At 37.5% G+C, this 26254-nt stretch overlaps 2 protein-coding genes across 2 annotated transcripts in view; one reads left to right on the plus strand and one right to left on the minus strand.

The window, feature by feature from the left end:
• Window positions 1-1703: 1703 nt before the first annotated feature.
• Window positions 1704-13002, minus strand: ANKRA2 (ankyrin repeat family A member 2). Its single transcript, XM_049649630.1, has 9 exons — window positions 12719-13002; window positions 10051-10443; window positions 9211-9369; window positions 7107-7172; window positions 4806-4903; window positions 4217-4342; window positions 3854-3920; window positions 3253-3333; window positions 1704-2218 (listed from the first exon to the last, which is right to left on the minus strand). The coding sequence occupies exons 2-9, from the start codon at window positions 10337-10339 to the stop codon at window positions 2163-2165; spliced, it is 942 nt and encodes a 313-aa protein (XP_049505587.1). The 5' UTR covers window positions 10340-10443; window positions 12719-13002; the 3' UTR covers window positions 1704-2162.
• A 29-nt stretch (window positions 13003-13031) lies between these two features.
• UTP15 (UTP15 small subunit processome component) overlaps window positions 13032-26254 on the plus strand; it is a 16646-nt gene continuing 3423 nt past the window's right edge. The window contains exons 1-10 of the mRNA XM_049649629.1: window positions 13032-13253; window positions 16334-16506; window positions 17729-17821; window positions 17920-18104; window positions 19551-19729; window positions 20311-20436; window positions 22055-22190; window positions 24071-24155; window positions 25016-25165; window positions 25884-25985. Coding sequence (XP_049505586.1) covers window positions 16417-16506; window positions 17729-17821; window positions 17920-18104; window positions 19551-19729; window positions 20311-20436; window positions 22055-22190; window positions 24071-24155; window positions 25016-25165; window positions 25884-25985 — 1146 coding nt within the window. The 5' untranslated portion in view covers window positions 13032-13253; window positions 16334-16416. The remainder of the gene's footprint in view (window positions 13254-16333; window positions 16507-17728; window positions 17822-17919; window positions 18105-19550; window positions 19730-20310; window positions 20437-22054; window positions 22191-24070; window positions 24156-25015; window positions 25166-25883; window positions 25986-26254) is intronic.

Genomic DNA, 26254 nt, shown 5'->3' on the forward strand with positions numbered 1-26254 from the left:
CTCAGTTAACCATTCATTTAAATTTATGTTTATTTTTGAGAGAGTGAGCAAGAGCGAGCGAGTGAGCAGGGGAGGGGCAGAGAGAGAGGGAGACACAGAGTCTGAAGCAGGCTCCAGGCTCTGAGCTGTCAGCACAGAGCCTGATGTGGGGTTCGAACCCATGAACCTTGAGATCATGACCTGGGCAGAAGTCCAATGCTCAACCAACTAAGCCATCCAGGAGCCCCGACACTTGGCATTTTTAACTTGTCCTCAGGATGTGTGGGACAACAGGAGATGATTTTGAACAAAACCAAACTCGCTGGGAGGAGTTTTGGTTTTTTTTTTTAAGTTTCAGAAAGAAATGGAGCACGTGTACACACACACACACACACGCACACACACACACACACACACGTGTGAGTGGTGGAGGGGCAGAGACAGGAGAGAGAGAATCCCAAGCAGGCTCTGCACTGTCAGTGCAGAGTCCGACTTGGGCCTCAATCCCATGAAATGTAAGATCATGATCTGAGCCCAAAACAAGAGTTGGACCCTTAAGTGAGCCGCCCAGGCTCCCCAGAGGCAGATTCTAAGTAAGATCTTCAAGGCAGGGCGGTGAAAATGTCCCTGTGGGGCCCCACCATTGCATCTCCTGAGTCCAACCCAAATCTAACATGGCGTATGAGCTCAATAAATGTGTATTGAAGGATTGAATGACTGTTGAGGGGAAATTTGTTATTTCAAATATTTAACCTTTTGGACAAGAGACAGTGAACAGAAGACGGACTGAGTACCAATAAGGACTTTATGACACTTGCCATGAATTGATTCTGGTATATGTAATAGGTCCGACTATTCTCAGTGGATGTGAAAAAGAAACATAATGGACACATGTAAAATGTTGAGATGCTTTCCAGGTCCATAATGTAATATGAGCAAATATGTCTGAATGGAGAGCAATTTCACTGAATTTATGAATAAAAAATAAAACATGGGGCAAAGGTATCAAACGGTGGTCTATCCTTTTCACAGGGACAACTCAGAAAGCAATGGGTTTGGGATGGTCTACTGTGAATGTAATAATTATGTATCCAATTGCAATTTCAATTCCATTAAATATAAAATCACCAATAATCAAGTTTCTTGTTCGGAGTCACTGACGAGGTTATGCAGGTGAATTTTATTCCTGTGCACACAGCTAGCATTACATAGCTCTCACTCCAGCAAAAAGGCTTAACTGTCTTAAGAGGAAAATCTGTACAAAAAAGAAGGTTCCTTTAACCAAAGAATATTTATATAGTTCTCTTTAGGTTGTAGCCCTTTTATTAAATGATTGTATTTTCTCTCTAAATGTACATCTAAAAGGTTTCAATCATGTTACGGTCCTTTTTTATATCGCGGTTATCTTTTATTTTAAAACCAATATATATATTTATAGTACTCCTTCAGTGGAATTAAAGAGCATTTAATTGACGTTTATTGAAGGGCTGACTTTTCTTTCATGGAGGACTTTTCCTACTGAAAAACTTATTTACAAGAGAAAAATATTCTAAATATACTTCTAAAAATGACAATCAAATCTTTGTTGATTGACTCACATTTGATTTATTTTAATTATACTGTTTGATCTAATGGAGTATCCTAGCAGGACAGAAGGGTTAAACCAAAATCTTAAAGTAATTCCTCAATAATCTTATAAAATTAAAAAAAAAAAAACTAGCATGCAAACAGAAAAAGTACTTTATTTATAACATCATTTTGTAAACAATCACACTGTGCATTTTTGAATTCAACAATAACAAATTTTTTTCTATAGATTTATAGCAAACCTATGTGAAGTCAATGAGTTAATACAAGAGTGAAGACAAATAGGGTAGAATAACTTTTGAAACTGTTAAATTACAGCACTTGATACAAAGACAGATAACTATCTGTACCATAAAAATTTACATGCCACAAAACATTAATTTATAACTTTAAATATGCAGTAAAACACATTTATAAAAAAGCATCAATATTAATTTTATTATAAACCAGTGAATTGCTGAGAGGAATATTTATTAAAACTTACCAAAACCAGTAAATTTTGCAACTGAGGTAAAAATTTATAAGTAAACAAAACTATCATTTATAAGAGCCAAAAAGTAAAAGAAAGGGCAGACGACACTTCTTGATGACTGTGTCTACTCCTTGATATTCTGAAGCAGCTTCAGCAAATGTGACTCAATAACCTGTTGAACTAGAAGAGATAGGTTATCAAGACCACAGCATGCTGATTACACAATTTTAAACAGAACTATCAAATTCAACTTAACATCAACTTTTTCTTTTCTTTCTTTTACATTTTTTAAGTGTTTACTTTTGAGAGAGAGACAGAGCGCGAGTGGGGGGTGGGGCACAGAGAGAGAGGGAGACACAGAATCTGAAGCAGGTGCCAGGCTCTGAGCTGTCAGCACAGAGCCCCACGTGGGGCTCGAACTCACGGACCGCGAGATCATGACCTGAGCTGAAGTTGGCTGCTTAACCGACTGAGCCACCCAGGCACCCCCATCAACTTTTTCTTAAAATAGTTATTCATCATATTCTGAGGATATATCCTAGTAATATATACTCATAGTCTGAGGGTGATACGATTGCATGCAATACTTAACGCACTTAAAACTTAGTCTGTCATGGACTTAGTAATTGTCTAAATTACTGGATTCTGTTCTTGCACAAAGTTTGTTCTAAAGAACAGAGAAAGGGCAACCAGAATGCATTTTGTAAATAATTTGTTACAAAATGTTAAACAAACCTTGTACATAAATAGGTGTGCACTCTAGCAACTAGTTATTTGGGTTGGTGAAAAGTAACAGTAACAAACTCTCTTTTTTGGTAAGAATTTGTTGATTTTGCCCATAGTTAAAAGTATATGTCAGGAGTTAGGATAACATGTCATGTTTTAGGACGACAAGTGATGAAAATGGTTTAGACCACAGCTTGTACTATTTATATAGCTTTACTAACTAAAATACAATCTGACAGGGGCGCCTGGGTGGCTCAGTTGGTTGAGCAGCCGACTTCGGCTCAGGTCATGATCTCGCGGTCCGTGAGTTCGAGCCCCGCGTCGGGCTCTGTGCTGACAGCTCAGAGCCTGGAGCCTGTTTCAGATTCTGTGTCTCCTTCTCTCTGACCCTTCCCCGTTCATGCTCTGTCTCTCTCTGTCTCAAAAATAAATAAACGTTAAAAAAAAATTAAAAAAAATATATAATCTGACAGTTCTAAAATACTTACCACCTCTATAGCCCAAGGCTACAGCTAAATCCATAGAATTATACCCAGAGTCAGTTTCAATTGTGGGGTCAGCTCCATTTTCTGTATCAAAACAGAAAAATCTGCATAAATAAAATGAAAATGTAGACATGTTTGTCTATTACTGGCTCATGTGCAAACAGCAGGACAGATTTTCAGCAAAGTGGAGGGTATCTTCAGGATGGTCTGACAAAGTACGAAGGGCAGAGATTTCACTTCGGTGGGTCAGAGGGAAGACACTTCAAACAAACAGGCATCCTCTCGAAAAGCTGAAACTCATCAACAACTACAGCGAGAACTTCTGCATAAAGACGCCGCGGGTCAAGGAAACAACTGTGGATTCACACGTTATCCTCCAAAGGAAAGCAACAAAGACAAATGCTCCAAGCACAGGTGTGCGGTGTGCTGGAGCTGCTTCTCACACAGGCAACTCTCTGGTAGCACGTGTTCCAGAAGGATTCACGTGTTTAATAGTAATTAATGATTCTCCTGAGTAATACCAAGGGAGGCCACCTTGTAAGAAGTTAAAATAAACCCCTCACATGGTATTTTCTAAATATTTTCACTTTTAAAAATGGCTTACCTAAGAGCATTTTTACACATTTAACATGATTTCCATGTACAGCATAAAGCAAAGGTGTTCCTCCATTCTGCAAAAGGAAAAGGTCATTTAGTTTTCAAGGTGAGCAAGATTCGAGTAATTCAATGTTGCCGTTGAGGAGTTTTACTAAGAAATGGACATGTAAAAGTAGTTTAAGGCAATTTTCATGTTTTGTGAAGAATACTTAAATCAGATGTCACAAGTGAGTTTACACCATTAACTTTTTCTTCCAGGTGTTTAAGTTAATGATTTTTCCAAATGTTTAGTGAAATGTATTATGTCTCTCCAAACTAAGTAAATCCTAGAGTTTATTACAGTATTTTAAAATCAGTAGCATAAACTCACCCAATCATATTCATTCACATCAACTCCACAATCAAGCAGCATTTTGACAATATCTGTGTAGCCTTTACTACAGGCCAATGATAGTGCACTTTCTCGACCTTTTCCTAAAAGCTGGGGATCAGCACCCTGGAGTGGTAAGTGGAGAGAAAAGACTTTTCAATTCATGTAAACAAGAATACTGTTGTTTCTGTCACTAAGAATTCAGTTCAATACTTCGGTCAGGTAACGTTCTGGGGTAAATAATGCAAATTTCTACTCATGGATGCCTTCCTTCCTCCCTTTATCTCGGTCCTAACTGTCCTTCTGCTCTGGAGTCAAATTACATCTCCTCCACGAAGCTGGTCCTAGAGAGCTGACGGTACTTTTGCTCCCACTGTACCTCAAGGGAGTTGGGCATTAAATTCTCTCTTGCTGTTTCACGTACGATTGGTCTTGTCTGCCCAGCTAGATCCAGGTTCCACAAGAACATGAAAAGCATGTAAAATTGTTTTGGATCCTCTACCATTGCATCTAGTTGGCTGAAGATACAAAATCTTTACTACAGACTTAAGTAACTGTACATATACATTTTCTGAGGCATTTTCCTTACATTCTGAAGTAGAAACTCTACCACAGCTATTTGCCCGTGTGCTGCAGCCCACATCAGAGGAGTAAATCCTTCTTCATCCGTGTGATTGATAACATTTTCTATTTAAAAGAAAAGCAATTTTTGTCATCTAATTTAACAACCAACTATTAATATCATTAAGAAAATACTGGCATTCTAAAAAGTTGATACTACTACTCACTGAAGTTCACTTTCTGCCGACTTATTTGCTGAAGTCCTATTAAGTGTTGTTGCAGGGTGCAGTGTGAATGTATTAAAATGTGCTTCGGTATACACAGCTCAGTTCGAACAGCGTGTTTCTACTGCACATGACGTAACGCTAGGTACAAGGCAGTCCACAAAAGACTGGACTCGGGATCAGGAGGCCATAGTCTGAATCCTGCCTCTGTCACTTTACAGGACTATGATTCTGGGCATATCATTTAATTTCTCCAATACACAGAATAATACTTTGCTTATCTCAATGAGTAGTTGGGAGAAACACAATAGAAGCGAGATTATATAATAGCCCTTACAATTATATAAATATATATTATAAAACCTCCAAAACCTTATTAAAATTATCTTCTACTCTATAGCTAACATTGTTATTTTTTTCATTCTTGGTGGTTTACTAACATAATTGGGATGAAGACAGAATAATCTGAAACACAGTCCCATGCAATTCTACCTTGAACCCCATTTTGTTTCCTAGATTCACCTTACTAGTTATAAGTCCACAGGTTTCCCCTAAGTTTATTTAGTAGACAGAATGAAACCTTCAAATATTTATGAACAAAAAGAAATACTGAAGTATGTCTTATAAGAAAATGACATGATGAAAAAACACCCACCTCTTTTATCATGCACCCTGTACTCAATCAGTAATGTTGGGATAACTGGCTAACTTTATGAAAAAGGAAAATAAAAGTAAAGCTTGACCTTTACCTCCTTATACCAAAACATTCCATATGCGTCAAAGATTGAAATGTGAAAAAAACCAAACCACAGAAATTGTAGAATAAGATGTGAGTGAATTTATTTGTAATTTTGAAGTAGAAAATCATTTCAAAGCAGGATATAAAACTCAAAAGTTGCAAGGAAAAAAATAAATTTACCACTACAAAATGTTAAAATTTTGTTTGAAAACATCAGAATCAAAGGAAAATGACAAACTAGAAAAAAAAATGCAACATAAACAACAGAGTGAATTTCTTTAATTTAGATAAGAGTTCACATAAATCAACACATATCAGGCAGTTCACACACAAAAAAGCTTAAATAGACCATAATTTAAAAAACTGAAACAAAACCAGTATGAGAGACTATTTTTTCACCCATGAGATTAGCAAAGATTAAAGTCTGATAATATCTTGTGTCAGGGTATGGGGAAACAGAAACTCTAACTCTGGTGTAGGGACAGGACAAATATCTGGCAATATATATATAAATAAAAATTCACATTTCTTTTGACCCGGCAAATATACTTGTAGGAATTTACATACTTAAAAGGAATGTAAGCAAGACTATTATTTAAGAGCAAGAAATTGGAATCACCTCCAAGAGGATTAGTTAAAAAATAAAAACATGCGGGGCGCCTGGGTGGCTCAGCCGGTTAAGTGTCCGACTTTGGCTCAGGTCATGATCTCGAGGTCTGTGGGCGTGAGACCTGTGTCAGGCTCTGTTGCTGGCAGCTCAGAGCCTGCAGCCTGTTTCAGATTCTGTGTCTCCCTCTCTCTCTGCCCTTCCCCTGCTCATGCTCTGTCTCCCTCTGTCTCTCAAAAATAAATAAATGTTTAAAAAAATTAAAAAAAAACAAAACATGGTACATGTGTATGCAGCAATACAGTGCAAAATCATAGACCTGTTAAACTATTAAAAAGAATGAAACAGATCTTTATGTGCTTATATGGAAAGATGTCCAAAATATTAAGTGAAAAAAAGGAAAGTGTAATACGGTGTGTACAATACTTTCCCTCTTGTGTAAACAACAAAAAAGCACATATATATTCTCATACAGAACTCCAAAAATAAACAGAAATGTTTTCTAGAAAAGTTTCCTGAAAATATAAGAAATTTATAATATTTGCTTTTGGGAACAAGGCTGGGATGGTATGGGAAGCTGTGACTTTTATACTTTATATACTTTTTGTTTGTCTGTTTTTTACTACCTATTGGGTTATCTGCCTGGTGAGATTATGCAACTATTTTTTTTGTCTTTATACTTTCCTGTATTAAAATAAAACAACAAAAATCTAATAAACCCTACAAAATTTAAGTACGTTTAAAAGAACAGGCTATTACCTTGTTCAATCCGAGTAGCTAGGTAAAGCATCTCTCCCTGAGCAGCCAACTGGTGAACAGATAGAGCTGAAACAATACCATAAAAAGCTTCACAGTTTTCGACTTATAGGGTACACTTTCATCACGTCAGTATTCATATGTGTGCAGCAATTTTCTTTTCTAAAATAAAAACTCTCATTTTATTGTTTAAAAAAAATGTAACTTAAAATATACCTATATCTGAGGATCGGTATGTGTTTAAGGCAATTCTGACAGCTACAAAGTATTATTAGCAATGAACAAATTGTTATGATCAACTATTAATGCAAATCGCCACTGATCTTATCAATCAAAGAAACAGTTTAGGTATTTAATTTTTAAAATGCTAACTCAATATCCAAACTTAGGAGGATGTTGGGTCTAAAACCACACAAAGATATACCTTCTGTCTTTTTATAGACTGAATCCTCTGAAATCCCAAAGACCATTATTTCAAGACTCCACGGGTTTTTTTCTAACCCATGGGAATTAGTAAGTTGAAAACTAACTTTGAGAGTAAATTCTTGAATGCAGACTTCATTGTGGCTAATCAGCTGTGTGACCTTGAGTAAATAATTAAATGTTTTTGTCTATAAAATGAGGGAGGGGAACTGCATAATCTCTAGGTGTTTCTTTTTAGCTCAAAAATAATATGGTTGGACTATTTTAAGACAATATCTTTATTTCATTCATTTATTCATTCATTTATTTATATTTAAAAGTTTATATATTTATTTTAAGAGAAAGAGAAGGGCAGAGGGAGAGAGAGAGAGAGACAGACAGACAGACAGAGAGGATCCCAACCAGGCTCCTCAATATCAGCGCAGACCCCCAGGTGGGGCTTGATCCCATGAGTGAGATCATGACCTGAAGTCAAGAGTCGGAAACTTAATGGACCCACCCAGGCACCCCTCATTTATTTATTTTAAGACAACATCTTTATTTTACAACAAAACTAAACAGGCACTGTTCTGTGAGAGTTCATCTTAGAAATTAGTATCACTTGATCCTTGACTTCAGTAATATAACTGAGTGGCCTTAATAGAAAGGAAAGCAATTAGGAAGCACATGGAAATATAGTAAGTAGAAACTTTGGCTAATAGGTGAAGTAAGAATCATGGACTCCTCCTGCTTAACTGCTAGGGCATGCCATTCAAAATTAGGAGAGATACAGTGTTTCCAAAGTAAAAACAAATATTTCACCATGCTTTAGAATATAGATGCATTTACATTACATATTCGATACAGTTCCTAACGTCAAACTGCTAACTGGTTTTCTTTCATTAACATACCCATACTACATTTTTCTGATTTGTATAGAAAAGCTTCATTTTATTTCCTCTAGAATGATTCCATTTTTAAAAATTGTGGCTTCAAGGTTTTAAAAAGAGAAATTTCATATTCATGTTATTATAGTCAAATTCTAAATTACAAATCACTCAGCTTTTACTACAAATCACTTGCTGATCACTGATCTAGTTTAAACGTAAAATGTGAAGTAAAAATACTCTCTTACTTTGCACATAGTTCAGAATAAAAGATTGTTTTTTTATAGTTAAACTATAAAGGTTTTAATAGTGCCTGGGTGGCTCAGTCGGTTAGGTGTCTGACTTCGGCTCAGGTCTGATCTCGTCGTTCCGTGAGTTCCAGCCCCACGTAGGGTTCTGTGCTGACAGCTCAGAGCCTGGAGCCTGCTTCAGATTCTGTGTCTCCCTCTCTCTCTGCCCCTCCCCTGCTCACACTCTGTCTTTCTCTCTCACACAAAAATAAACATTAAAAAAAAAACTATAAAGGTTTTAAGAATGAAAACCTGTAAAAATCTGTATGTGTATGAATATAAACCTGTATTTGTATAAACCTATACAAAATCTGTATTAAAATCTGTACTTTTTCTCAACATAGAAATATAAAACATGAAATATGTGACTCTGCAGTAATATTGTGAAATTTTAAATTACTAAAACTATCAAGACATCACTTTCCAAATAGGATATGCATTTAAAGAAAATAATGTTTCAAGGCCAAACTCTTGAAAGCATTATACCAGTAATAAGAATATTTTAACAACTCAGTGGGAAATACTTACAATTTGCTAAGAGAGGTGTGGTCGAGACCTCATTTCCTCTGTGTTTGTTGGTTAAAGTAGTTGATTGTTTTATGGGTGAGAAGTGCTTTGTTGTAGAGGGAGTGTAGACATGCCTTACTTGAATTCCCGGAGAAGGAGATGTATGGATATTGCATTCAGCTAAGTAAAATAAATTTAAACACATTAACACAATATTTTAATGATAAAACATTTCAGAGTTCTATGTCAATGTTTACATTAAAAGAGAGATACACGAGGTACATCTTCAACTGTTTCTCAAGTGATATTAAATTATTCTTTGCTATTAAAAAATCTATATCATCATAGTGAAAGTTCCAGGAAAAATCTGTATTAATTTTGAACAATTTTATTTTGAAATTAGCTTTTTTATTCAGTAGATTGTTATAAAAATAAATCTACAATATGATGGCAGACTTCACTGCATTAATGCATGGGAAACTGAGGCCAATCAAATATTCATGGAAGAGGGAATATTAAGCTAATTCATTTCTTAAAAGGCACGAATAATTTTTCTTCTATCATTTAAAAAGGTACAAATAAGAAACTTTAATTTCTAAATAAAGGTTAAGCTAGAAGATTTTAAAAAATCAACATACACTATAGACATCACAAAACATGAAAATTATTTAATTTCGGTTTCTGTGAGATTCTAGAAAATCATATTAAAAGATGACTTCCAAACTCTCTTCCCAAACTCAAAATCTCATGATCAGAAAGGAAAAACCAAAACAAAAAACAAAAAAAACCAAAACCATACACAAAAAACACAAAAAAAACAAAAACAGAACAAATGCACATATTTATACCATAACTTGCAACCTTTAAATAGGACAGATGCCACTTCCAGGTCAGAGTTAACCTGATCTTGAATATTTTTACTATCCTCTTCATTTAAGGACTTCACAAATCGAGAACACACGTTCATATCAAATCGGTTAGGTAATATGAATTTCATTCCCATGGCAACACCCTGAGCTGATCCTTCCTCTGCATTTGAGTCCAGCTGATGTTCTATTTTAATGTCTGGCGTGCCAGTTAGACTGTAAGTGCTGGGACACTCTTCCACTATCAGCTGGGCTCCAATATCCAGATTTGTTGATGTAGCCATGACTTCAACTGTAGTTTCAATGATTAAAACATTCCTTCATGATTTCCTCTTTGTTTTATAGGAGTGGTATCCAGTGTGTTCTTGGAATTTAGATATTGAAAAATCTGAAAGAAAAAAATTAAAAAGATTATATCAACTTAGGTAATAATACACAAAATAATCATTTTTCAATCAAGTATGCACATAGTGCTCTTACAAGCCCCTATACATAACAGTAAGCATACAATGTTTGGAGGCAGACACCGGAGTATGAATCCAAGCTTCACCACTTCTTGGCTGTATGAACCTGTACATTATTCAACCTCTCTAAGTCTCAGTCTCATCTGTAAAATGGGGGTATCACCACTAATTGCATAGGATCTTGGTAAAGACCAAATGAGATACAGGCATATTTTTTACCTTCATCACCAGGTTCCAACACGTTTTACTCTTTTCTCCCTTCTCCTATTCCTCAACATTGGTAAGTGGACAGAAGATCAAGCTAACAATGAAAATAAACTTTCATGGTTTTTCACCAACTTAGACCAAAAAGATGAAAGCTATGAACCATGAAGAGGGCTCACACCAGAACACAACCATGCTAGCACCTTGATCTTGGATTGCCCAGCCTTCAGAACTAACCGAAGTTCCTGCTACAGGCGAAGCCCAGAGAGGGGTGGGAGGCACTTCATCAAGATGGAAAGAAGCTAGTTTCTGTTGGGAGAAAACCTTGTAAAAAATTCTCATAGCACCTTTCTCTCAAAAATTGGGCATTTGTTATTTTCATAGTTCAAGTGGGTGACCTTTCCATTGACTGATAGATTTAAACAACCTTCTAAATTTATTTATTAGATTTTTAAGTGCTTATTTATTTGAGAAAGAGAGAGAGAGAGAGAGAGAGAGAGAATGACAGGGGAAGGGGCAGAGAAAGGGGGATAGAGGACACAAAACGGGCTCCATGCTGACAGCAGAAAGCCTGATGTGGGGCTTGAACTCATAAACTGTGAGATCATGACCTGACCGGAAGTCTGACACTTAACCAACTGAGCTACCCAGTAGCTCCAAACCACCTTCTAATTTTAAAGTGCCAAGACTTCATTCCATAAACTAAAACGGCTAAAACATTAAAAAAATTTGATGTGAAAACTTTAACCTCTTACCTGTAGTTCATTTTTTAACATGCTATGTTTATAAGTGGTTCTCAGTTTGAATTTAAGATAAAATTCATTGTATCCATGTCTGTTGGCATCTATAACACCTGATTCTTGGACAGGTAAAGGCTTTACAAAGCTTTGGTTATGATGTACTGAAGATACACTTCTCAGTTTTTGTTTAGTTAAAATGTTAGCAACTTAATATAGGCTCTTATGAAAATTTCCTGAGGGACGACCCATCTCCCACAGACTAGAGCTGGCCTAAATGCAATCCCCTGAGCTCTCTTAGCACACTGCATTTATTTCCATTTTGGCATTTACCATTCCTTTGAATGTTTCCACTTAAACTCCCAAGAAACTGAAAACTTCTCTAGGCTGGGGGCCACTCTTACTAATCTTTGCATACAAAACAGAGCTTGATCCCATCAGGTGCTCCAGAAATGTTTTCTGATATGAAGTTTAACACTGTTTCATATTATTTCCTATCCTAAAATGACCCTGCGAGATGCCCAACAGGGGCTTGCTAATTAGATCTGGCATTCTGGTCTCAACATCACTACTAGCTAGCTGTGCAACAATGGAAAGACAAGTCATATACGTTTTCTGAGACTCGTTGTATTAATCTATACAACGAAGACGGTTGAAATAGGCATCTCTAGTATTCTTTGTAGCTCTAAACATCTTCCATGTCATAATATAGGCGGAATTACCCTCTTCGAGAAGGGGAGAACTGGGGCGAGGAGGGAGTGAAAACAGAACGTTGGTCCTGCCAATACGCTAGACGAGATGAGCCAAAATTGATGGGTTACGCTAAGATTTTGAAGACTTGGAGAAGGAGAGGTGAAAATAGGATTGAGAGTAAGAGGCAGTGAGAAGAAGACGATGGCCAAAGGAGAGCTAGGATCACTTCGATGGGTCAGAGCCCAGGGATGAAGGGAGAAAACCTAATGAGATACACATTCCGCAGTGGATCCTAGTAACAGGTGTCCCTTGGCTCTTCCTACTCCTGAAACTGTCCACCAAGGAAAGGAAGGTGCTATGAAAATGACGCCTCACAGGCGACAGGTGTCCCAGGGCAGAAGCCCCGTGAAAGGGACACTGTAGGGAGGGAAGTCCGCTCGGGAGCCACCCGCCAGCTCGGCCCGAAAAGTAGCTCAGGCGGAAACTCTGGTTCACCCCCGGCGGGAGGGTCCGGGGGACAGGGGCCGGAAGCCTACTGGATGGGCGCGCAGGGCCTCGCGACTACCTTCGACAGCCGACAGCCCGTCGGGCCTTTCCATCTGCGGCCACAGATTCACTGCAGGCCCCCAAACCCCGGCTTGTTTTGACCGCGACGTCACTTCCGATTTCTTCTTTCGGGGTTTGGCCAAAAAACGTTCCGCGTCACCGCAGCCAAGAGGACTTCCAGGTTTTTTCCCCCGCCGCTGCACAGTCTTTGCTGCCCAAGTACTACAGACACTGGGTCACTTCAGCAGGACCCGTCTGGGTCTCTAGAGCAACACCGGTCCAGTACTGGGATCACGTCTCCTCCTCCCCCATCGTCCCGCCCCCTGACCCGCCCCTACGACTCCTGGCCGCGTAAGTCACGTGAGCCTACGCCCTTACGTCACTTTTGTGCGACCGGCCAGGTAGTTCTGCCCTCTCTGTGTCTCGGCGGCGCCGTGTAGAGTCCGCGTGATCTTCCGCGAGTGAGCCTTAATAGTCCGGGTGGGGGCTGGCCGAATCCAAGAAATTCTCCTTGGACACAAAGTGCCCCGACGGACCCGCGGGGCCTATCGGAGGTAGGTGAAGGCAGCTCCTGGTGGGTGCAGTCCGGACTCACGTCGGGCCTGCTTTGCTATCTCGCGTGCTCCTCTGGGGCTTCCCAGTCTTCGCAGACGGGCTGAAACTCTTTAACCAACCTCTCAGGATCCCCACCGCTTAGCTTCGACCCATATTTGCCCCTTCTACGATCACATTCTCGCTTGTGCACCGTTATTAATCCGCATCCCTCCGAGGCAATGGGCAAATTTCCATCTCTGTCTTTGCTAATGATGTTCCCTCGGTTTCGAATGCTGTCCTCACCCCGTGTGCTTGTGCTCATCTTAAGAGGTCAGTCTATTTTGATCTTATACGTCAAGGCCGAGCTGAAATGCACTGTGAATCTTTCTGGGAGCCTCCCGGTTAGAATTAAAAATCTTTTTTGAGCGCTTAGTACTTTGTACGTTACTTATAGCATATATCTGTTACTCTGCGTCGGATTGTAGTAGTGTCTATTCATTTAGTTTCAGTTTCTCAGGCTCTGACCTCTCCCTGATCATTTTCTTATTGATTTTCACATCATTTCTTGCCTGCATGCCTTTGTATTGTGTCGTGTCCCCCCTCTCCCTCTCCTCCAGTGCTGTATCTCACTTTTATCTGGCAAACCACTACTATTCCTTACTTGTAAACATTTAAAGCTTTAAACTGTTTCTCTCGAGGCAGAGTTAGGTATTCCTTTGCCGATATTCTAGTAAGGGATGGCTTTGCCTGTATGCCAGTAAGGGAAGGAGCCACAGGCTAAATCTGGGCAAGTGATGGTTTCTTTTCGCCTGCCAGTGAGCCTAGAATTGTTTTACAGGTAACTTTTTGCAGTCTGATGCTAGGAAGCACTTTGAACCCGAAGTGAGTAAAATGTTATTCCCCGCCTCCATAAATCTCATTCTTTTCATTTATAAACATAAAATTGTACTCATAATTATTTGGGGGGCGGTTAGTAAAAAATTGGGATTTTTTTTCTCGCTTGCTTTCTTGTAACAAATGATTCTCCATTTTGCCTGTTGGCCAGCAAAGCTTAAGATACTTATCTTCTGGTTCCTTGCAGAAGAAGTTTGTTGACTCTTGCTGTGTAGTAATGTTCATATTACAGACACCATTTGTGATTTTAATTTCGTGTTTTTCCATAGAACCCAACACAATGCTTTCTTTCCTTCCTTCCACAAGTTTTCTTTGAGCACTTAAAAAAAAAATCTTCCAGGTACAAAATGTTCAGTTTAGTAGGAAAAAGAGATCATTACAAATGCAATTTTACTATGCACAGTGACAGAAATATGCAGAGTGAAGTAGGATTAGTTCACAGGTTTCCTGGGGGATGTGATTCTTGAGTTGAGCTTTAAATGATAAACAGCAAGTGGGTAGATGGAGATCATTCCTGGCAAAAGAGGACAAATGAGCAAAGAATGAGAGAAGAAAGAGAATTCTGTGTTAAAAGGGAGTAACAAAGAAGTGAAGCTGGAAAGGTAAGCAAGGGCCAGATCACATGCCATGTTAGGGAGCTTCGACCTTTATTTTCAGGCAAGGTTGGGCTTTGTAGCAAAAGCTGGATCTTGCTGATGGCTATTTAAAGGATGAATGAGGGAGTCAGGAGCCCTTATACTGCACCATATCAGTAGATGAGAAGATCTGATTAGGGCAGTGGAACTTGGTAGAGTGGACATGATGGAGGTTTAGAAAGATCTGGGAGGTAAACTCATCTTAACTACTTGGATGTTAAAAGTGAAGAGGAAGGACAAGTCAAAGCTGATTCCATAGTCCTAGATTCTGCCAATCACCACCTAAAATGGAGAATATTGGAGTGTGTGAAAGCACTGACCCATATCTGTTTTACTCAACATAGTATCTCCAGAGCCTAGAACAGTGCAGGTACTTGAATGAACAGAAACGTTTCCTTCCTTTGAATCATTGATTGCTGTGTTTCATCAAAATAGCCTTTAGCATATGCCATCCCTATTCATTTTGGTATTACTCATGCACTGTTACCAGGCTTTTTGGGGATAGACAATGAGTTGCACCACTGATAACATGAATCTCTTTTACAGCTGAATAGTTCTGGAGAGATGTTTTGGCTTAATTCTATGTTAGTTAAAAGTTTTAATTCATTTTTATCCTACTGTTTAAAAAAAATATTTATTTATTTCTTCTTAGAGATGGGGGCAGAGAGGAGAGAGGGAGACAGAGAGAATCCCAAGCAGGTTCCCCTGTCAGCACAGAGCCCTTTGTGGGGCTGAATCCCAAGAACCAGGAGAACGTGACCTGAGCTGAAATCAAGAGTTGGACACTTAATGACTCAGCCACTCAGGAGCCCCTTTTCTTAAATTTAATTTTAAGCTTCTCCGGGTTGTCTGGGTGGCTCAATCAGTTAAGCGTCCGACTTTGGCTCAGGTCATGATGTCACTGTTCGTGAGCTCGAGCCCCGCGTCGGGCTCTGTGCTGACAGCCCAGAGCCTGAGGCCTGTTTCAGATTCTGTCTCTCTCTGCCCCTCGCCTGTGTGCTCTCTCGCTCTCTCTCTCTCTCTCTCTCTCTCTCTCAAAGAGTAAATAAACATTAAAAAGGAATTTAAAAAATTTTTAATTTTAAGCTTTTCCATTAGAATACTAGCTTTGTTTTCCTTCTTGGTATTTCTAAGGCTTTCAGGAAGTCAAGACCCTAGACTGTGTTCTTACAGATTGAATGTTATCTTAAATTTGGTTTCAGGAAACTTTTCTATTTGCAGTTTCACCTTAATGCTTTCTGTTGTTAAGAAATAAACAATCCAAGCCAGTGCACTTCTGCTTTGGCTACTGGATGGATGGTTGAGCCAGACTTATTTCCAAGTGTTGTAAATTGGCTAGTTAGATGTGAGAATATTTGTGTACAGCTTCTGTGTATAGCTGAGTAGAGGGTGCACTCTGGTAGTCTTATCTGTATTCTACCTGCTTCCTTAAGGTTGTCTCTTCTGTGTTATAGTTAAATGGTTTATTGGTCACTAATCCTATAAGCTACCACACAGCCTTTTGAAAAGACACAAAGTGAAAGTTATACAGGTTTAAGAATAATGTGTATTTAAAATGTTTTCTTTTTCAGACATAAAGCAGAGTCACTGTAATTATTTCTAACATCAATTTCAAACTATTTATTCTTGGATAACAGCCCAATTATATGAAATTATGGCTGGTTATAAGCCTGTAGCTATTCAGACGTATCCTATACTTGGTGAAAAAATCACCCAAGACACACTGTACTGGAACAACTATAAGGTAAGTGGAGACAGTAACGAGGGGGTTGTACTGATGCTCATTTCTCCAGCATATGTTATACTTTGGATACTCTAATAGAGAGCTAATAACTAAAAGGAATCAATCACCAGTTCATAATTTGGGTAGAAAATTAGGTAGCTGAGGTTTTTTCTTAGAATTTTTTATAAAAGTCCCTACTGCTTAATCATTTTAATCATACAAGGACCTAGCGCAGAATAGATGATTAATGAATGCCAAATGAATTAAATCTTAGAATTTGAATCTCATGTGAGAAAATTTTTTTTGCCTTTGCAAAACTAAGGAGAAAGTGATGCAGAATTCTGCTAGACTATCTATAAAAGCTTGAAAATTAATTTTTTTAAAAGATGAACAACTAAATAGAAAAGTGGAAAAAGATTGGGATTGGGAGGTTAATGGAACAAGAAATTTAAATGACCAATAAATGTATAAAAGAGCTGTGGCTTCACTCATAAAGAAATGTCAGTTACCACAATAATTTGGATACTACTTTCATCTGTTATATTGACACAAATGAAAAATTTTGATCATTGCTACTTGAGGGAGGAAAATTGATGCAGACTTTCTGGAGGGCAGTTTCGCATTATCTATTGTGATAAAAATACCTTTTGGGCATGTAAGTTCCACAGTTTGAAACTTACCCAAAGATTACAGTCCCCTAAATTTGCTAAGATACAGGTATATAGATGTTGATTAAAGTATTATTTGTAATGCTAGAAATTCTGGGAAAACCTGTGTCCCTTAGTAGTGGACCGGTAAAGTAAATTATGATGTACCCTATAACGGACGGCACATCTATTGATCATATGAAAAATTAGCTGAGATGTGTAATTGAGTGAAAGGAAGCGAGGTTCAGAACAGCCTGCATGGTGTGATCTTTCTGTCAGTTACAGAATACATGGTTAAATGTATGCTGACATAGGCATAACTTTTTCTCCCCAGTAATAATCACAGAAAACTCCACAGCTGAAGAGAAAGAGTGGAGTATGGTTTTCCAGCCATATAGTTATTTACTTTAATGACAGCCAGGATGGTCTGGGTGATGTTATTTGGACCTTTTTTGCTTTTTCATACTTCTGTATTAGATACAACCTAGCAAATGTTACTAAGAACAAAGTGAAACGATCGAGTAAGAAATTATGTAATGCTTGAACAGTCTTACCAGTTGTAACTCTGTTAATACTTTGTATTTTGTTTTGTTAAGACCCCTGTTCAGATCAAGGAGTTTGGTGCAGTGTCAAAAGTAGACTTTTCTCTGCAGCCTCCATATAATTATGCTGTCACAGCTTCCTCGAGGGTAAATATAATATTACATTTATTTTTCTTTTGTGTCTTTGTATGTACGACTGATCTAGAGGCGTTTGGTTAAGTACTGTGTTTTTTATCTTTTCATAGATTCACATTTATGGCCGATATTCTCAAGAACCTATAAAAACCTTTTCCCGATTTAAAGACACAGCATACTGTGCGACTTTTCGTCAGGATGGTAGACTGCTTGTAGCTGGCAGTGAAGATGGTGGAGTTCAGCTTTTTGATATAACGGGGAGAGCTCCCCTCAGGCACTTTGAAGGCCATACTAAGTAAGAGCCAGGGTTGAAAAATTTAAAAACAACTTTTTTTTAACTGAGGTATAATTAACAAAACATTATGTTAGTTTCAGTTGTATGTTCGATGTTTGTGTATGTTGCAGAATAATAAGTCTAGTTAACATCTGTCACCATATTGTTACAGACAGTTGGTTTTTATGTGTTCTTTGTTGTTTTGTTGTTGTAAGCTTTTTTGGTTTCTTTTTTTGGGGCTTTGAATAAAAACATAGAGCAGTTCTGTGAAGATTATATACCTGTATATACTTTATTTCATGATTGTTCAAGGACAGAGTGCTTAATCTAGGCCAGTCCTATGGTCCAGTTTGATGGGGCTCATGAATTCTGTAGAATTGTTTGTGACATTTGAAGAAATGTATGTTTTTCCGGGAAGATTTCCTATAGCTTTCATTTAATTTCTTAGTGACTTCTGTGATCAGTCAAGGTTATAAACCACTGATCTAAAGGCACCTCACAACTATGAATGAGAACTCTATAGGCTGAACTATAGTGGAGGTTCTCATTTTGAAGGCAAGTTGGAAGGTTGATTGTTTCTTTTTGAATTTAATATTTTCCCCTTGATAAATGGTCAGGGCAATTTTATATTATAACTTTATATCAGAATTACCAATTTCAATTCTGACATTTGTTACTGATTTAAAAATCTGAAGTGTTTTTTACAGTGTATTATCAGGAAGGTCTTTTCTCATAAGTGAAACATTTAAAATATAACAGAAATTCACTTAACATGATCCTACTCAGTGTCAAGTCTTCGAATTTTGTAAAGAACTACCCATTTTGAAATATTTTTTTAAAGTAAGTTTATTTTGGGAGAGGGGGGAGACAGAGAATCCCAAGCAGGCTCTGTTGCTGTCAGCACAGAGCCTGACGTGGGACTCGATCCTAGAGACCGTGAGGTCATGGCCTGAGCTGAATTCAAGAATCAGAAGCTTAACTGACTGAGCCACGCAGGTGCCCCTGAAAATTTTTTTTAAGTGTTTATCCATTTATTTTGAGAGAGAGAGGGTGTGAGTGAGCGGGGGAGGGACAGAGAGAGCATCCCAAGCATGTTCTGTGCTGTCAGCGCTCAACCAACTGAGCCACCCAGGTGCCCGTCCCCCATTTTGAAAGTTTTTAAATTAAAAGTACCTTTGCTCCAACATTTAGAACGTTTACCTTTATTGAGCAGTTTTGTAGAATTGTTAATATATAGAAAATAACTTGTAAGGCTGTTGAATATTATTAACTTCATAGTGTAAGGGTATTTAGAATTTTAAATTGGCTTAGGGACGGATATCTGTTTTAAAGATTTTTCTCTCATGATTTCCCCCTACAATTACTCCCTAAAACTGAGCTTTTTTTGTTATTTGGGGAAAAGCAGAGTTTTATGTTTTATGTTAGTTTTTTTCTTGCTATTTAACATATTGATCCTTAATTTTTTAGAGCAGTTCATACAGTCGATTTTACAGCTGACAAATATCATGTGGTCTCTGGGGCTGATGATTATACAGTTAAATTGTGGGATATTCCAAACTCCAAAGAAATTCTGACATTCAAAGAACATTCTGATTATGTGAGGTGTGGATGTGCTAGCAAACTGAACCCAGATCTCTTTGTAACAGGTTGGTGAACTATTTTTCCCTCCTGAAGTTGATCGTTTTATTGCGATATAATTTGACGCTGCTTTGGGACTCTTTTGGGATAGAGCAATGTAAAAAATTTTATAAAGGAATATGTTTCTGTCTATCCAATTCTTTTCTTTTTCTTCTTTTGGTGATTGTTCTTATTGTCTTCCAAGTGTGTTTGGAAACATAAGGCTTCCTTGAAAACATGAGTGTCGGAACTATGGTTTAGTACTCTGGTTTTCACAGAGCCTCCAAGCAGCTGAGAAACAAAGATAATGGAGTTCAGTCTTTGTGGGTGCTTGTGCAGAGGTTCCCAGCTGATTGAGTAGTGACAATAACTTGAAGATGGGAATAGTTTAAGGTCCTATATGATATAGTATGGTATAGTAATGCTTTTTCAGAAATAATCAGTGGTCCCAGAGTTTGTAGGTACTTTGTCATCATGAATATACATAGGTGTCTTTAAATTTTATCTAAGCCCTTTCTCCTTTTCAAATTTGTTTGCATACACACACGTATATTTAGTTTTTGTTGATTTGAGTAACGAAACTCACCTAATACCAAAATTGACATTTTAGGGTCATACGATCATACCCTGAAGATGTTTGACGCACGAACCAATAAGAGTGTGATCTCTGTTGAGCATGGGCAGCCAGTGGAGAGTGTCCTGCTCTTTCCCTCTGGAGGTCTTCTGGTATCAGCAGGTATTTTAAAAATTGCTTTTACCTATATAGTTGGTTTTGAGTCACTTATGTCTTTATCAGTTACTTTTTATAATTTAATATTGTGCACTTGAATTACATACCTAGGTTTTGCTCAATTGATAAACAGGACAAGCAAGCAGTTATTATTTATTGACTACCTAATGTGAGCCAGGTACTGGGCTCTTATATACAAATTATTGAGCCTAGAAGTGAGTGAGTTTTCTCCCTATTTTGCAACTAAGGAAATAAATAAAAGTTTTTAAAGTAATTGGTCCACGATAGAGTGGCAGATCTGAAATCCCAGAACTCGAGAGCCTGCATTGTGTATATAAGCCAGAAATCCAGGTTGTATGCCTGTTATTCCTACCTAAGAGATCTTAGGTTGAAAGAGATCACAGTTCTTTCAATTCTAGGATCAGGCTTGTCTGTTTTTATGTCTCTTTTGACTGAAGTGACTTTGTCCAGAAAATAGCCAGTAGTTCTGGAGGAGGGTATAATGTGGCGTTCAAAAGGGGTCTTGGTACGTTTTTCATCAAGCTGGAACTGAGGCATTTTTCTGTAATGTTGATCCTAGAGCATTTTCAAAATGAGAATGGAAGAAATAAATCGGCTTCTTTGATTTATCAAGTCAAAGTTAATGTGTTGACATTAGAATACAAAGGTGGTGTGTATAATTCATAGCACGTATATGGCTGTGTGTATAGATTTTTTTTCTTAATTCTAAAACCCGAATAGAAATTACCCTGTTTTGTACTTCTTCCCCAGTACCTGTTTAGTTTCAAAATAAATTGATGACATTGTCAGATGTATCCATTTTTCTTGATGTTATTTTGAGAAATGGAAACAAGCTGAATGGGGAGAATGGACACGTGTATGCTAATCTCCACTGTGTCACTAGCTAATTGTATGACCTTGGAAAATCCCTTAACTCCTGTAGACTTTGAAAATGAGAGTTTGGATAGGATCACTTGTTTTAAACTGTGCTCTCATGAGCTGCCACATGCAGTGAGACAGGGACTATGAATTGGCTCACAGGCCCGGTTTCCCAGTCAGGATAGGTAAGACCTTTGCTCCCCCCTCTCCAACTCATTCTTCAATTTTACCTTCTAGACTTGTGTGTAACATTTCATTGAAATAGAAGATGCTATAGTAAAAGAATTCTTTTTAAACTATTAGATTAAATTGCCTTTAAGGACGCTTCTAACTCTTAGAGTAGAAGTGATAGGGAAATTTTTCAGTTTTGTTGGGATTCACAAACTTTTTAGGAAATAAAACTTTATTATTCATTTCTGTAGTGACACATTTCTTTTGCAGAATGATTTTATTACAATTTTCTTAAAATCCATTTTGGTTATACTTTTTATTTTGTAGGCAGTTCTGTGAACTTTACAGGTATGCAATAATTTTTCGTTGTAACAGTTCTTCGTGGTAGGAACTATTTGTTATCATCAGTTACAAACTCAATAAATGATAGAGACAGCATTGAAACCAGGCAGTTTTGCAGAACCCTTCACTTCACCTCCATGCTGTGCAGTGTCTAGTAAAGAATGCTTTTCAAATCTTGAAAATATTGAATGTATAGGCAGAATTTCAAACTAATGATTATTTCTTTCTATAGGAGGTCGTTATGTTAAAATCTGGGACATACTAAAAGGAGGACAGTTGCTAGTATCTTTGAAAAATCATCATAAAACTGTGACATGTTTATATCTGAGCAGCTCTGGACAGAGGTTACTCTCTGGGTCACTGGATAGGTTAGCATTTTAATTTTCTTTCCTTATCATTGGTATTGTAGAAATATTTACTGCTTGAGAAAATGAGTTATTTCTGCAGTATTTGTAATGAAATAAATGTTCTGTCAAATGATTTCTTTGAAAATCTATTGAGTTGAAAATAGTTTTGACCTTTTATTTACAATACAGTAAACTTATTTTCTCACTTGACAAAATTTAGTACGTTAACTTGCATACTTAAGGAATTTTATTGAACCATTTGAACGTTAATCTTTAAAATAGTCTATGTTATTCTGTGGCTTTAAAAAATCCTTTGTGTATATATTTGTATATTTTAAAAGATTTCTTCTGAGTGTATATATTCTAGCATATATTCTTCAAAAGTTAAAATTGTATGTGAAAATTTGTATACTTTAACGTGATTCAAATATTCCTTTTTTATATAAGCTTTAGTATTCCATTAGTTAAAGTTCTAGAACAGTGCTGGCCAACAGAAATAAGATGTGGGCTACATATGTAGTTTTAAATATTGTAGTAGCCACAGAAAGGCAAAAGGAACTAGGTAAAATTAATTTAATAATATATTTCATTTAGTTCAGTGTATCTAAAATATCATTTCAACACGTAATCCGTGTAAAAATTATTACCGAGAGACTAGAGACAAATTAAGCATCCAATATGTGCCCTATGATGTGGTAATTTATAGTGATTAAAGTGAAATATAGTTTTGTTTAACAGAAAAATGTTTTAATACTGCCTCAGTTTTAAAATTAAAATAAGTTAATTAAAATCAAGTAAAATTGAAAATTTGGCTCTTAATTTTCATAACCACTCTTCAAGTGCTCAGTAGCATGTGGCTAGAACTATGGCACAGTTCTTGTAGTTACTTACATTCGTTTGTTTTTGGTCATTTTGTTTCCATATTTCCTATTTTCACTATTATGGAAAGCCTTGGTTTTTCAGTATGCTTAATACATATTTTAAAAGCTAGAAAATATTTTAGACAGAAAGGACCTATTTATTATGTAAATAGGTAACAGATTCTCTGAAATGGTGTTACTAGGCAATTTGGGACTCGAGTTTAAAAAAAACTTTTTTTAAATGTATGTTTGTTTATTTTTTTGAGAGAGACAGAGACAGAGACAGAGACAGAGACAGTGCAAGTGGGGGGTGAGGCAGAAAGAGAGGGAGAAACAGAATCTGAAGCAGCCTCCAGGCTCTGAGCCGTCAGCACAGAGCCCGACGCGGGGCTTGAACTCATGGATTGCAAGATTGTGTCCTGAGCTGAAGTCGGATGCTTAACCAACTGAGCCACCCAGGCGCCTCTGGGACTCAGGTTTTAGATGTGTCCCTCAAAAATCAAGTGTGAGTTGGCTCTGTTCACGGTTCTCAGCCCACAGTGACTTGTGTCTCCAAGAGGATGCGCGGCAGCAGCTGGAGACATTTTGGGTTGTTGGCACCAGTTGGGAGTGGTGAGCTGCTGGCCTGCAGTGGGTAGCGGTTCAGGATGCTGCTGAGCTTCCTGCAGTGCACAGAACAGCCTCCACAACAAAGACTGATCTGGCCCATGGTGCAGAGCATGCTAACGTTGAGAAACCCTGCTCTTTTGACTTCTAGTGGGCTTTGATACTTTTTCTTTACTCTCATGTGTCATCTTCAGGCTATGTTGGTTCGCGGTCTGTTCTTCTGGTGACTACTCAGGTCTTTATACAGACATGGCTAGTACCAACAGTTCAGTTGTAAAAGATTCAGTGATGAATTAGTTTGCAGTTGATATTATTAATCGTTATTTTCCTTCATTGATGTGTAAAATTTAATAGTTATATATTTCTAAACAGTAGAAAATTTGCATTTATACTCCTTTCCAAGGTGATTTATGACAAACCTTTCCTTTTCATCAGGAAGGTGAAAATATATAGCACGACTTCCTATAAAGTAGTCCACAGTTTTGATTACGCAGCTTCAATTTTGAGTCTTGCACTTGCAGTAAGTATTTTTAGCCCTTTTTAAAGCTGTCACTAACATTGTTGAGTGAAACTGAAATGGAATTTTACAGTTTATCTTTGTATTTGAATAAATCTTATTTTCTTCTTGCCACATGAAATAGTTAAGACAGTTGCTATTATATGACTTGTCCCAGTAATTTAGTATGAATTGAGATTTAGGTCTTGTTCACCATATAGCTTCAAACCGAGTACAGCTGTAGGCATTGTTAACTCTAAAGACAGGATCTGGGAAATTGTTAAATCTCTTTTCAACACATTTAACTTAGGGTTAACATACTCTAGAAAGTCACATTGGCTCTCTGAGGGGGATAAAAAAAGAGGAGAGAGAGAAGGAGATAACAAAGTGGACGTGCTTGTCTTTGTTGATGCTCTTTCTGGAATGTCCACTGTCAAGTTTCATGAGCCGTGGAAGAAGAGGAAATTTGAATACATCATATAGAAATCTGAATTAGAAGAGGAAAAGCTTATTATAAAATATTCTCTTGGCCAGACTGTGGAAAGTCATGCCATCGCACAATCCTTTTCCTAGTAAGAGGATGTAGGAAAAAAATTATTTTAGAAGTTCTCCAAGATGTCATTAATTCTGTATTATTATACAAAGTGCCAGTATAATTTACACTGGATATAACGTGTTCTATCAGTAAAATCATATCCTGGAAGAAAAAATGATTTGTTCTGACTTTTTGCATAGATCATTGTTAGGCAAAGTATCTCTATCTGAATGGAACTCTTGTGAAAGTGCGGATAAGCAGAAAACGCTTTATAAATGGTGTTTTGAAGAAAAAGTAAGATAAATGATGTGTTAGGAATAGACTAACTTATATTTCTAATTGCTTTTAGCATGAAGATGAGACAATAGTTGTGGGAATGACCAATGGAATACTAAGTGTTAAACATAGGAAATCTGAAGCAAAGAAGGATTCTCTTCCGAGGAGAAGGCGGCCTGCATATCGAACTTTTATTAAAGGAAAAAATTACATGAAGCAACGGGTATTTGTATATTTCTTACTTTTTTTTTAGATGGTGTAGTTTGTTAGAGTAGCCAACTCCGTCCCTGCATGTTACTGGAACGTGTAGTTCACATGGCATTTAGCTTTATTTTGCTTTTGTCTACATTAGCTCTCTCTCCAGATTGCTAGATTGGGAACATTATTAATAAGTAGTGGGGAATAAGGAGTACTTTAATATCCTGAATCATTATAATGTTACAGTATTTTACTGTATTCAAAAACAATATCTTTCATATGGTATCTGATTGAATGTCCTAAACAACCCTGAACAGTAGCAGAGCCAAATATGTGCCCATTTGGCATCTGAGGAGATGGAGATACAAAGAAGTTACGGTCTATGTAGCATTTCGTTACTGGTTACCAGAGTTGTTGGGACTAGATCTGTTTCTCACATCCTTGGTTTCTCTTTCTGCCAGGTCACGTAGGCTGCCACGTAAAGAGAACTGAAATGAGTAATATTTGTCCAGAGTGAGGTGTTGTGTATATGTTATAAGTTAAGTCATAGGAGAGTTAATAATACATTGATGTGGCAAAGTATTCCATTTTCAATTAGTCTGCATTCTTGGCATATGCCTGGTATTTATTACACAGTTCAGGGTCACCCTGGTGTAAAAAAATACCACTATGAAAAAAATTTGTTTTCAGTGCAACTCTATACAGAAACTGATTTTTCTTTATAAATTTTCTTTGTAATACAGGATGACATTTTGATCAACAGGCCATCAAAGAAACACCTAGAATTATATGACAGGGATCTGAAAAACTTCCGGGTCTCTAAAGCACTTGACAGAGTCCTTGAGGTAAGTGAGGAGCATGTATACATACATACAGTATGCTGTGTGTGTGTGTGTGTGTGTGTGTGTGTGTGTGTTTTAAATTTTATTTTTAGGGGCGCCTGGGTGGCGCAGTCGGTTAAGCGTCCGACTTCAGCCAGGTCACGATCTTGCGGTCCGTGAGTTCGAGCCCCGCGTCAGGCTCTGGGCTGATGGCTCGGAGCCTGGAGCCTGTTTCCGATTCTGTGTCTCCCTCTCTCTCTGCCCCTCCCCCCGTTCATGCTCTGTCTCTCTCT

This window comes from Panthera uncia, assembly GCF_023721935.1.
Source record: "Panthera uncia isolate 11264 chromosome A1 unlocalized genomic scaffold, Puncia_PCG_1.0 HiC_scaffold_17, whole genome shotgun sequence".
Taxonomy (NCBI): domain Eukaryota; kingdom Metazoa; phylum Chordata; class Mammalia; order Carnivora; family Felidae; genus Panthera; species Panthera uncia.

Coding starts and splice junctions, on each gene's coding strand:
- ANKRA2 (XM_049649630.1), bottom strand. CDS start 10,339: ATGGCTACATCAACAAATCTGGATATTGGAGCCCAGCTGATAGTGGAA. Junction 9,370..10,050: donor GGCATCTGTCCTATTTAAAG/GTTGCAAGTTAT, acceptor TATTTTACTTAG/CTGAATGCAATATCCATACA. Junction 3,334..3,853: donor ATGTGTAAAAATGCTCTTAG/GTAAGCCATTTT, acceptor GTTTTGATACAG/AAAATGGAGCTGACCCCACA.